Here is a 12484-nt window from a genome sequence, read left to right on the forward strand (position 1 = left end):
CCATCATTCAGGCAAAACTGACATAAAATGGGCTTTGTAACATTTAGAATGACAGCGATACCAATCCAATGAATGCGTTGTCAACTGACTGGGAGCCCGCCTCCGGTTCCCTCCAATTGGACACATTACACTGCCTATCTGCCCGCCTGTCTCTCATTGGTCACGAATATGGTGGGCGGGCGTTGCAGTATTTGTTGTTGTTTTTCAGCAGAAGGAGTAGACCAGTCGACATCTTAAAAATACATCTCATTCCTAGACGTTATGAGTATCTTTTGAGCTAAATCGTCCATCATAGGCATTCTGTGAGAAAACTGACCACACGAAGGGCCATTGGATATAGCTGAATTTGTACTGACATCAGTAAAAACTGTTTTTGTTTTAATTTTCTTCAAAGGTACGTGTCTTCTTGACTCGCCAGCTGCAGCTAGCGAGTTAACGTTAGCGTTCCAGTCGTTAGCTAGCAGCTGACTTCGGTTAAGGTTTAAGCCACTGACAGCGTGTTATAGTTCAGACGCTGACAAATAAACAGATAATAACATCGATTCATGTAGTTGGTCAGTTAGTTCTGGATACAGAATAACAGCCTCCAGTGTAAAGCCAGCCAGGCTCAGCATTGTTGTGGAAAGTGACGTGGCCTCACCTCGAGTTAGCTCAGATGAGCTCATCACTACCCGTGACCATCATGAACCAAGAAAATTGTAGTCGTCACCGTATTGTCCTGTGAAAAAGGACAAATAGATGATTTTCAGTGTTATTTATCTTAGTAGAAGTGAGCACAATGAGAGACATTCTGGAGAAGACTGTTTTCATCATAGGTTTCACTCTCCCCTCTGTTGTTGTTGTCACCCACCTATAGTACAGACATAATTCTGTCTAAACAGCAAAAATGTGATTCCTTTATTTGGGGGTCCTTGATATAAAAAGTTTGGGTACAACTAATTTACATATTTTACCTTATCTAGACTCCCATTTTTGACAACTATACTGCATATGGCCTGCACACAACACCTGATAAATGCACAAAGACCCTATAGATAACATTCGCCTGCATCACATTCCTAATGGTCACATCTTGTGCCCTTAGGCTGTCAGTACAACTTGTTGACTGAATGCCTTCTCTTTGCTTTGTCTACTTGATAAACAACGATATTGTCAGAGACGTAATGTCCTTTTTGTGTTGTTTTGTTTTTAGATGGGCAGTCAGTACCAGCGCTCAGTACCACTAGAGGTGAGGAGAGCAGAGGGAGAGAGAGTTCGGGCCAAGCATCCTGACAAGATACCGGTCAGTATGACAAATGCTACTTTATCTCTTTCTCATTGCCAGTGATTTGACTGGATTTGACAGACAGGAGGTGTGTTATATGTAGGCTGTCATTGTGTCTTAAACCAATATGTGCAAGGGTGATAGTCAGTTCTTTAAGGTCTTTAAGAAAGGTCTAGATCTATGATTTCTGACATTATGTTATGCGAGTTGGGATTATTTGGGCCAGTCGGGGATTTTAGCATGCAAAGGCATTCTATCTAATCGATGACTGATTTCTCCTGTGCTTTCTTAACCAGATCATTGTGGAGAGGGCTGCAAGGTCACGAGCTCCTGACCTGGACAAAAAGAAATACCTAGTGCCCTCAGATCTAACAGGTGAAACACACACACACACACACACACACACACACACACGCACACGCACAATTTATGGGGTTCCTCTTCTTGACTTCAGTGATTCCCTCTGTTTCCCCCCCATAGTGCATAGCTTTTATTCAGAATTTCAGTTTTTTGGACATTTGGATTATTGTTTTCCTGCTTTTTTTGTCTTCCCAATCCCATCCCTGATAATAGTAGTAGTGCCATCAGTAGCAGGCCTATATCTTTTGCTTTCTCTTTGTCTGATGTCACAAGACTACAGACCAGCCAGTGACCATGTCATCACCCACCGTTTCCTTCCTCTTTATATGAAACAAATTCGTTAAGAGTCCCTCACTGAACATCTCGCTCTCTGTTTCTGTTTCTGTCTCTGCCTCTGTCTCTGTCTCTGTCTCTGTCTCTGTCTGTCCTGCATCAGTGGGCCAGTTGTGCTTCCTGATCCGACAGCGTGTGTCAATGAGACCAGAGGAGGCGCTCTTCTTCTTTGTCAACAACTCCCTTCCCCCATCCAGCTCCCCGCTTTCTGCTGTTTATGAGGTAACTGTACCTTTACCCCCCACACACACACACACACACCTACACACACACACACAAACACACACAAACACACACACACACACACACACACCCCCCAGGCCCACAAACAAACAAACATATTTACAAATGTTTGCCAATCTGTATCTGCTTCCAGTACTATTTGTGAGTTATCATGTTTCTTACTGAACATATAGAGTTTCAGCTGACACACACAAACATTCTCCGCCCCTCCCCCTCAATGCGGCATACCAAAAATGACTTGCTATCACTGCTAGACAGTGTTTTTTTTTAAAACTTTTTATTTAGGAACATTTTTCACATTATAAGGACAGCAAGCAAAAAGCAAACAAGAAACAAAAAAATAATGGTGGTGGATGAGTTGAGTCCCCCCCCCCCCCCCCCCCCCCCCAATATGTGAAGTGCTTTGAGTACTTAGAAAAGCGCTATATAAATGTAATCAATTATTAACCCGTCAAGGAAATGTCCAAGATAGAGGGATGTGAATGTTGATACTAAAACCCAGGGTTTTTGAGATGATTGTTGCTACTTCCTTCCAAAAAGTCTGAATAGAGGGACAGGACCAGAAAACATGAGCATGATCAACCATGATTTGAATCCACATTCCCTCCAGCAGCGTAGCGGAGTGCCAGTTTGTTTAGACTTCTGTTTAGGAGTGATAAAAAAGCGAATCAAGTTTTTCCAACAGAAGTCTCTCCAGGTCCGGGAGTTGGTGGAGGACGACTGTGTTTCCCAGGCATTCAGCCACATGTCTTCAGTTATTTCAATGTCCAGCTCTTTTTCCCATCGTTGTTTCACATAGTCTGTAGTGTCCTTATTCAGTGATGTGATGCCATTGTATAACTTGCTTATAAGACCTTTATTGCTTCCTGAGTTATAAGCATCAATAAATATATGAATAACAATTGGTGGCTCTCTTGGATTAGAACCTTTTACCTTTTTACAAAAATAATCACGAAGCTGTAAATACCTGTAAAAGTCCTGCCCACCCAACCCATATGTCTGACATAGATTATCAAAACTATTAAGCTCCCATTTTTTAACAATCTTGCATATGGAAGTGATACCAAAATAGACCCGATCTTGCGATGCTGGCGTAAAGTCAGGGTCATATGCAGGCCATACTGCTAGACAGTGTTAAAAAAGAACTTATTGGTAGAGATGTTGATTCACGTTTTTATCAGAATACTGAAATAGCATGCCAGTAATTCAACGAACATTTACATAAAAACTTGGTGTTTAAAGGCCCAATCCTTGCATGCTGTTTTCAGTTGAAACACTGTCATGCCTCTACTGGCTTTGTTTGCATAGTGACTAATGGATTGATGCTATATAGTCACACACAAAAGTAATTGTCTGATACAAGAACTGGCAGTATGTGACAGCTAAACATGAGTGTTGTGTGTATTGTGAGGCTGTAAAAGGTCTGTTTACATTTATAATGTTTCTGTAAGTCGTTGCGTAAAGCAGGCTTGTATATTGAGTAATGTTGGGCTGGGAAATTTCTAAAAAGCTTATGTTCCCTCTGCAAGTGAAATTAGATGGTCACATGAGTTGGTGATCGCATCTTCCATGTCCTATAAATAGTAGTGCCGTTTTGCTCAGTAAGCAACTTAATGTGATTAGTGTGTGTGTGTGTGTGTGCTGTTGTGATGGTAAATTATGTATTTATCAGTACCCTGTTCTGTTCCAGGAACACCATGAAGATGACCTGTTTCTGTACATGACCTACAGTAATGAGAGCGTCTATGGTGCCTGAGGGGGGACAAAAGGAGGTGGAGAGGAGGAGAAAGAGACAGAGAGGAGAGATAAAGAGAGACTGAGGGATAAAAAAAAGTTAAGGCTGTTTGTAATGCTTCACACCACTATTATTCCTTATGATATTAGTCTTGATAAGAAAGCTACATGGTGGAAGAACGGCTTGGCAGAAGGGTTGCACATATGGGTTTACCTTTGTCAGTATTTTGGGGTGAACATAATTTTTTTTCAGTATACTTTGAGTTATGTTGAATCCTTACTTGGTGAAATAAAAAAGAAGAGGGGTGAAAAGAAAGTAAACAAAAAGATACATGGTAAAAGAAAGTTATTCAAAATGATTTGCAGAGAGCTCTCTTAATTGTCATCTTTCTCGGTCATCTGTATTTAATGCAAATAGTATTTTTTTGTAAATTAATATCATAAACTTTTGTGGAAAATAAAGATGAAAATGCATAAAGTTCTCATTTATCCTTTTTTTTTACTACAACTGTCTGTGTGTCTGTCTCTTTGTGCACCAACTTTGTTGTTGTAAATGTTAAAATCAAAGTCTTCCCATTACCACACATACTGTAATGATTAATTTCATTTTATTATAGTGTCATACACTTTACTGCTGCCCAGCACAATAACAGCCCATTCTCACTTTCACTGTGAATCAAAGTGAAAAAAAAGCAAAGCGATCAAACAAAAGGTACAATACTGAAAACACAGAATTCATGTTGTCCATCTACAATTCACCTATGCTATATTTTCTGTTCTAGGATTTTGCTGAGTTGAAAGATTTAAATAATATGTTATATATTTTTGCCCAATTTATTTCCGCATAAGCAGCACCACACCGCATATTTAAATGACGACCTTGGTCATCGAACAAAGTCTAGTGAGCACGGTGAAACAACGCCCTATATAAGCGTGAGGGGAAGGAGAAGGAGAAAGGAGAAATCTTCATGGGGAAGTGTTCAGACTTCACAGACTGGATGAAGCATATACGCACTGGACATTTTTAGGTTTGAGAATATTTTGAGCAGCTTTCCTCTTTATGTTCTTAATAGCAAAACATTGATGTGTCACGTTTTTGCAGCTAGAGCATAATTGGCCTTTGTGTGTGTGTGTGAAAAGGTTATATAACTAAGTTTTCAATAGGATTTCCTGACAAAAGGCTGCAGGGAAATTGAAAGTTAGACAGACAGGAGAAGGGACCCAGTCGGAGTCATGGAGATGCAGCAGATCATCCAGGAGGAGGGAAGAAATGAAGAAGGCGAGGGGGCAAGTGAACAGATGCATGAGCCCAAAGTTGAAGGTACAAGAAATTTTGTGTCATCAAAGTGATGTAGAATTACTGAAAATAATCATGCATTTGCCACTCATGGGAGTAGTTTGTTGCCATGAGCAAATCCTTTCATTTGGGCACACTGGCAAAGATTTCTCAGAAAGTTTTATTTGCCCATACTAAAAAGAGATATATTTTATCTTGTATATTTAATCTTGTTGGCAATGCATTGAATGTTTGGAAATTTCAAATGGATTACTTCTCTGTTTTAATTTATCTGTCTGTCTGTCTGTCTGTCTGTCTGTCTGCTGTCTGTCTGCTGTCTGTCTGCTGTCTGTCTGGCATTAGAGGAAGCAGCACCAGCCATCTACTCCACCCTGGAAAGACCATCTGAGGACGTCTATGTGGATGCTGTGCATACTAAGGCTCTGCTGAAACAAATACCAGGTACACTTTTGTTTGACCGCTTGTATGTAGGATAATTTACAGCTAAAATGTCCCACGTTAAAAGACTGTGTGTCCTCAGGCTAATGTACAGCTGACACGTCCCATGGCATTAAAACAGCATGTTTCTTCTAAACCTGCCTGCATACTGTTTGGCATGGAAATATTAAAACAAAAGAAAAACATTTTTTAATAGGTCTTCCATGATACATCTTTGCAAACTGTATTTTGTTTTGCTTATCAGTGTTTTACCACTGCATTTTATTTCCCAGAAATTGAATTTCAATTTGGAGTTGAATAGGATAAAAGAGCTTTTGTATCAACTTGCCTACATCACTGAATAATCATTAATGTATTATCATCAATATTGTTTCTTCTGTGCTGTACACACATAACATTCAGAATTAATGATTTATAGTAAGTGCTTCTAAAAGAAGAGCAAAAAGGAGGAAAGGAGAAGCAAAGTTGTGACAAAGTGTGAGTGTCAAAGACAACAGTTTAAAACCACATGTCTGGTATGGCAATTCTGGTGATTCATAAACTGTCATAAACTGTAATGTGTACATTACAGTGATAGGCTCATTGTTATTGTTAGCCTGTTACAGTAAGGCCTGATAGACTTACAATAGGAATGGCAGTAGAATTAGATTACTCCTAAACTCCAGTGCCTTTTCAGTCCACACGAAATGTCTCTTCATATTTTCCTTAAAATATTGATTTCAGCAGGCTTCAAAATGCTTCAGTAAAAGGTTTAGATCTTTTTTTTTTACCCTATAAACACAAAAATATGGACCTCAGAGAGAATGTTGACCACATTGTTTTCAGAAGACGGCTTCTTTCCAACTTCTAAGAAATATAATAAAATACTCCTTAGTCGTTATTTTATGGTCCAAGTTAAAATCACTCTAATCATCTATTATTTTTCACAATTTCTGTGATTATGTTTACAATTTTCTGCCTGTCCCCGAAATCATTCTCCACCCTGTTAGTTTGTAGCAATTCTACTTTAAGGAAACAGTCTGTACTTGCAGTCGCAGCTCGTTCACATTTTCTTTGGGAAAAAAAAAAGAAAAGCAAAAGTAAGTATAAAGTCTCATTTTTATATAGAGTTATATGATGTTAACTTGTGTTTCCAGCCTGTTAGAGAATATTTGTCAAACATTATGTTTGATATAAAATTTAAAATCTTCTTCTATCATAATGGATTAATCCTCATCACACACAATTTTGGCCCCAAATCTTCCCCCTCTTAAGTATATGCACCAGGGTGGAACATGCTCCAAATAGGGTGGAAAGGTTGTTAGATGATATAGTAAATACTGTTAAAAATATTGAAAAAATGCATATATTTGTTTTTATTATTATACAATAGTTACAATATGTATTTAGACACATATGTAATTACTACACAATAATTTAATTATCACTAATATTAAGCATAAATAACTGTCAATTTACTTGCTGTTACTCTGTAATAACTGTATTAAATTAAAAGACAGGGTTAAGGCTGGAAGTGAGTAAACATGTTAATGCAGTTGGTACAGTGTAGCAATCACATTTACACTGCTTGCTATGCTAGACACAAAAAATACATTGTAATTACAGTACTGTGCTGAAGTAAATTCAAATTCACTGTTCATCTAAAATGTATTCATCTTCTAAAATTGTTTTGTAGGTAGGCATGCACAAGTCTATCTACCAAGTTCTAGTAGATTATAGTGTGAAGGGAAGTTAGTGTTGTGATTAATGAGCCTTAGGACTTCATTTATAGCCCAAGTACACAAAGGTTACACATTAACAAGTTACTGTTAATTCTCTTCTCTTCCTTATAACTGTTGTGAAAGAAATACCAAGTAAGTGTGATGCAATCAAGTACAGAGAGGTACCGTCTCTACTGAAGAGATAAGGAGGTCAAAGGTGGAAAATAGAAACCAGAGAATAGAAGAAGGATTACTGTTCAAAATTTTGTTTCTATATTCTTTACAGTGTTACATTGTTTTGAAAATGTGCTGTATGGTAATCATTTTGATTTTGGTTTGCTATATTTTGGTCCATGTTCTCATGTTGAATGTACAGTAAATGTTGCTCTGAGGAAGGAAGTGAAGGCAAGGCACAGTTAAACTGTTCATGTTTTCTAAACAATTTATTCGTCTGCTACCAAGTTAATACAATATATTTCATTATTAAACCTTTTGTCATTATTAGTGTTGATTCCACTCTGTTCTCCATTCCACCGTGTTAGATTAGATTAGATTAGATAAACTTTATTAATCCCCAAGTGGGAAATTGGGTTGGTCACGTGTGCATAGAAAAAACAGATCCCACAGCAGGCATAAAAAGACACATACAGAAGACAGATCACACAGTCCATAAGAAAACACATAGGATAAACAATACATTCAAAGAAAACATAAATATTGCTCAGGAACCAGCCAGAGCCGATACAACAGAAAAATAGTAAAAAAAAAAAAAAGAAACCATTGCGATACCGATACAATGCAATTCCAGTACACACAACAAGTAGTTATGTAGTTATTGTCAAGAAGTAATTTGAAAGTCGTGACTTGGAGGGGAGTAGCACACAAAATTTATGACCAAATCCTGGTGTTTTTCACTCTTAGTTGGGGAAATAACATGCAAAATGTGTGCTTTTGCAAAAATATAACAAATATCACACTCAGTATTATTGTTTTATATTTAGGTGTACAAAAATGAGGGTGATAGAATAAAGGACACCAGATGCTAAGAAAATATAAATATGGTTTTCATACTGGCAAAGTAAACACTTTAAGATAACAGCGATAACAGAGCAGAATAAACCCATGGTCCATGTGTGAACAATCTGCATTATTAGGATTTAATTGTGGGGGCTGGCCACTAAACATGTCCCTCTTTTGACAGAATATTAAAACATGAAAAAGCTACACTTTTGTGTAGATTTTTGATGTCCAAAAAGCACCAGATATTTGGACTCAGTCGACGTCTCCAGTATCTTGAGCAAAATCTGGTTTGCTGCAGTGGATTTCCCTTTGCTGTACAATGTCCTGCTGCTAAATCACATATTTAACTTAGTGTTTCCAATGTGGAATACAGACTGCTGCATACCGTCTCCCTGAAATGTGGTTAACATAGCACTGTCCTGAAATGACCTCGAAGGAGGTTCATTTCAGGACAGTCCTATCTGATGTTTTGGAATAAAGTGGACTGCTTTCAAGGCCTGTCAGTCTGTCTGTCTGTCTGAATCTCACACACGTCGTTAAAGATAGAGAGTGACAGAGAGACAGATGTTGGGGATTGAAGGACAAACCCAGTACTGTGTTCCATGAATAATTTCGAGATCAAAGAATGCACGTTGCTATAGTGACGAGCCAGAGGGCGTCACAAAACTGCAGTCTGGCACTCTTGCACTCAGTGGTGAGCCAGCTACACAGGAAGAAGGAGCGGGACAGGGTAAACAAGGCTTCTTAACAAATCCCTGGAAAGATTTCTACATGTACATCAAATTTTGTCGCAGTTACGATGCGGATGCAAAGCCATCGGATGAGGCCAAAAAAAAATTATCACCTGAGTCCAAGTTATCGGTTGAATTGGAGGGACTGGAAGGTAGGCCGGTTAAAAGCCTCGATGCTGTTCTGTGTTGTTATTATTAGAGTAACATGATCCCAACAGGCTGATATCTGATTTCTTCCACAGACAAGCAGACGCAGGGAAATGTGCGTGTGTATCGTGCCCTGTGTGTGCTCCTCGGCCTAATCTGCCTTGTCCTGCTGCTGGTCATCATTATCCTGGGTGTGAAACGTGAGTATCCATGGGCATAGATCTGGATTCATGTCAGCACTGTAAAAACAAACCAATGCTGGATTATGTTTGTAGAACCAAAGCTGATTAAGAAATGAATGTAGGTCTTACTGGCAGTACACAAACAAAGGAATGCTGAGAAAAATATGTAGGGATTATATTGCAATAATGAGTGGTTCATGCTTTTTCATCAGATTGTCTTGCCGTGCTTCAAATTTAGCTGTATTTCATAACAACAGACATTCATATGGTCATAAAAATGGGGGCTATTGCACTGCAGCGATCCTTGAACATTATGCTGCTCTCTTACAACTGCACCTACTCCTCTCATTTGTAGTCCAGACTGGACCCGCAGTCTGCCCAGAAGTAGAGACGCCTATAGCAGAAGAGAAGCAGAGATCCGTCCCTCCTCAAACGTGCAGCTTCGAGAAGTGCCAGACTTACATCCCCAAGACTCAACCTCAACGTGAGTGTGGTGCCCGGTGGAGAAATGCAATGTGGGAAACTTGTAGAAACGCACACAAGGAGACATGCAGTTTCCTAAATCAAAGATATGAATAGTAATAATTAGTAATGCCTTCTCATTTATCTTGCTTTTTAGTGATAGTTCTGCTTTCACAACTGCATTTAACCACCCGTAGATTGATTTTAAAATGGGCATCAGAGGAAGTTAGATCATGTGTTTCTTTTTAGAGAACCGAGTTCAATTTGCAGTAGATTTAAATCATCTTCAAAATGTTTTTTTTGAACTTGGACAAAAAAAAGAATCACTCAAGATTTATTTCACGTCGTCAGCTCACTGTTTTCTGTTTTGTATAAACCTAAACCTAAACATATTTATCTGATTATTATTCACTGTAACTAGCATGATGAAATATTGCACATTTTTTATTATATTACACATTTTTATCAATTTTTTTTTATCTAGTCATGCAATTCAGTCCAAGTCTGTAGAGAGATCCTAGTTGTTTTCTCTGCTGTTTGAGCTTGTTCAGTGCTGGCTGCCTCTCTCCTTCCAGGCGGCGGCTGCCAGCGGTGTGCTGATGGATGGCTGGCCTTCGACAACTCCTGTTTCTACTTGTCCAGACACAGGCTGAACTGGGAGGAGAGCAAGAGGAACTGTACAGCTAGAGGAGGATATCTGGCTGTCATCACCAACCAGAAAGTTCAGGTGGCCCAGATCCCCCCTTGTTTCCTTCCTGTTTCCTGTTTCCTCGCTCCATGACCATATAGCACAGTGGCGATTCTTGGACTTTTTAAATGGGGGCCCAGGGGCCCAAGTGTAGCGCGTAAAAATGAGGTTGAGAGTTAAAAATGAACTATAATCCAATATAGCTTGATTGTTTTTAATCAATTGTGTGTACACAAGATTCAACAAATAATTTTCAATATGTTCAGAAGCAAATCGTTAGATGGAGGACAAAGGTTCTTTTACTGCAAGAACTCATTTGACTTTTTTGACATTGTATTATCCGATGATTATATTATAAAAATAGACTCTGGACTGGACTTGTGAAGTATCTGGAAAAAATGACTATTGACACACGTCACACTCTTCGGCACTTCTCTCTGTCAAACAGTGCCTTAGTTTGGTGCCTTGGTTACTTATATTTATTATATATATATTATATTATATCTTATATTTCAGGCAATTTCAATGTGTCAATCAGATCAAATCAGCCAATGATGTACAAGAAAATTTGGGGTGGCAACAAGGGTGGCCAATCAGATTTTAGCCAATGCCACCCCGGCCACCCCTTTGGCTCCGCCCCTGAATCATGTAATTAATAAAAATGGTAATTAGCTCTATTTTAGTTGCGTAAAAATGAATGTTGCTCTCTCTTCTAGAACTTTCTGTCCAATCGCGGGAATGTGAAGTACTGGATCGGGCTGAGACACGAAGGAAGTCAGTGGACCTGGGTCAACAACTCTCCGCTGGGGGAGAGGTGAAGACAACAGAGAACTTATTCTCTTCGCTCTGTACTAAAAATAACGACCACAATATCATGTGACTGTATTGGGCTATAATGTTCTCTCTTGTTGGCAGTTACTGGGCAGAAGGCGGCTCAACTGGGGATTGTGGGATACTGAGTGGTGGAGACCCACCGGAGAAGAGCTGGACCAGAGGGCCCTGCCACTCCTACACCTACTACATCTGTCAGCTGCAGCCATGACAGCATCGGTCTGTCTGAGCCGAATCTGGAGCGTACCAATTTACTGTTGACTAACATCACCTCCTCAACAATATTTCAGATCATAATTCTTTCCACTATACATTTCTATCAGTAGAATGCACTGTATCCAGCCGACAACGTTAATGAAGCTTAATAGACCATTTCATTGTTTTCTATTTTACATATGAAGAACCATAGATTAAATGTTAGAGTTTGCACAAAAGACATGGAGTGAAGGTTTTTGTCATTGTTATGCTTATTAGCACTTAATCATGGTATCTTGCTATCTGAGTGGTTCTCAATCATGTTGTATTATCATGATTATATACGTGTGATTCCATATATTGCTGTACTTCTTTTTTATAAATGAAAGATCAAAGTTTGTATGTTTCAGGATGGTTTTATTCTTGTATTCAAGCACCTACATATCAAGGGCTTGGAGCCAAAGGGGCGTAAGTGCGATTTTGGGTGAATATGAGTAGGCTATTATATATCACTTGAAAGGTCTCAGTGAGATCTTTTCAGTGCCAAAAGGACACAACTGAAATAATGACCCATAAATTTTAATTAAACAAAAACTGAAAGCCGTAACAGTAAAAGTAGGGTTTTGTTTGCTGCCAAAAGGGCGTAACTGCACTTATGCCCTTTTGACACCAAGCAAAACCCCACTTTTGACACTGAACAAGCATTGTGGGTAGAGGATTCTAACAGCACTTAGGTCAACTCAAAATGCATGCTGACGTAAGTAATGCTAGCATGGCAGCATGATCACATCATTTTTAGTATCCTATTCATATCCTAATTAATATTCTAGGTCAATATTAGATGAATGTAAATATGTTA

General features: G+C 38.9%; 2 protein-coding genes across 3 annotated transcripts; both read left to right on the top strand.

Moving 5' to 3' along the window:
• Window positions 1-185: 185 nt before the first annotated feature.
• Window positions 186-4209, top strand: LOC139919249 (gamma-aminobutyric acid receptor-associated protein-like 1). Its single transcript, XM_071908932.2, has 5 exons — window positions 186-394; window positions 1193-1282; window positions 1561-1639; window positions 2061-2179; window positions 3891-4209. The coding sequence occupies exons 2-5, from the start codon at window positions 1193-1195 to the stop codon at window positions 3954-3956; spliced, it is 354 nt and encodes a 117-aa protein (XP_071765033.1). The 5' UTR covers window positions 186-394; the 3' UTR covers window positions 3957-4209.
• A 659-nt stretch (window positions 4210-4868) lies between these two features.
• LOC139916211 (C-type lectin domain family 2 member E) lies at window positions 4869-12023 on the top strand. Of its 2 annotated transcripts, XM_078287105.1 has the most exons (8): window positions 4869-4962; window positions 5122-5255; window positions 5574-5672; window positions 9363-9467; window positions 9805-9933; window positions 10487-10638; window positions 11316-11413; window positions 11515-12023. In XM_078287105.1, the coding sequence occupies exons 2-8, from the start codon at window positions 5168-5170 to the stop codon at window positions 11639-11641; spliced, it is 798 nt and encodes a 265-aa protein (XP_078143231.1). In that variant the 5' UTR covers window positions 4869-4962; window positions 5122-5167; the 3' UTR covers window positions 11642-12023. The 2 variants fall into 2 exon arrangements, with proteins under 2 accessions (XP_078143231.1, XP_078143232.1); XM_078287106.1 differs by lacking the exons at window positions 4869-4962; window positions 5122-5255; window positions 5574-5672 and adding an exon at window positions 9070-9272.
• Window positions 12024-12484: the final 461 nt, after the last annotated feature.

This window comes from Centroberyx gerrardi, chromosome 12, assembly GCF_048128805.1.
Source record: "Centroberyx gerrardi isolate f3 chromosome 12, fCenGer3.hap1.cur.20231027, whole genome shotgun sequence".
Lineage (NCBI taxonomy): Eukaryota > Metazoa > Chordata > Actinopteri > Beryciformes > Berycidae > Centroberyx > Centroberyx gerrardi.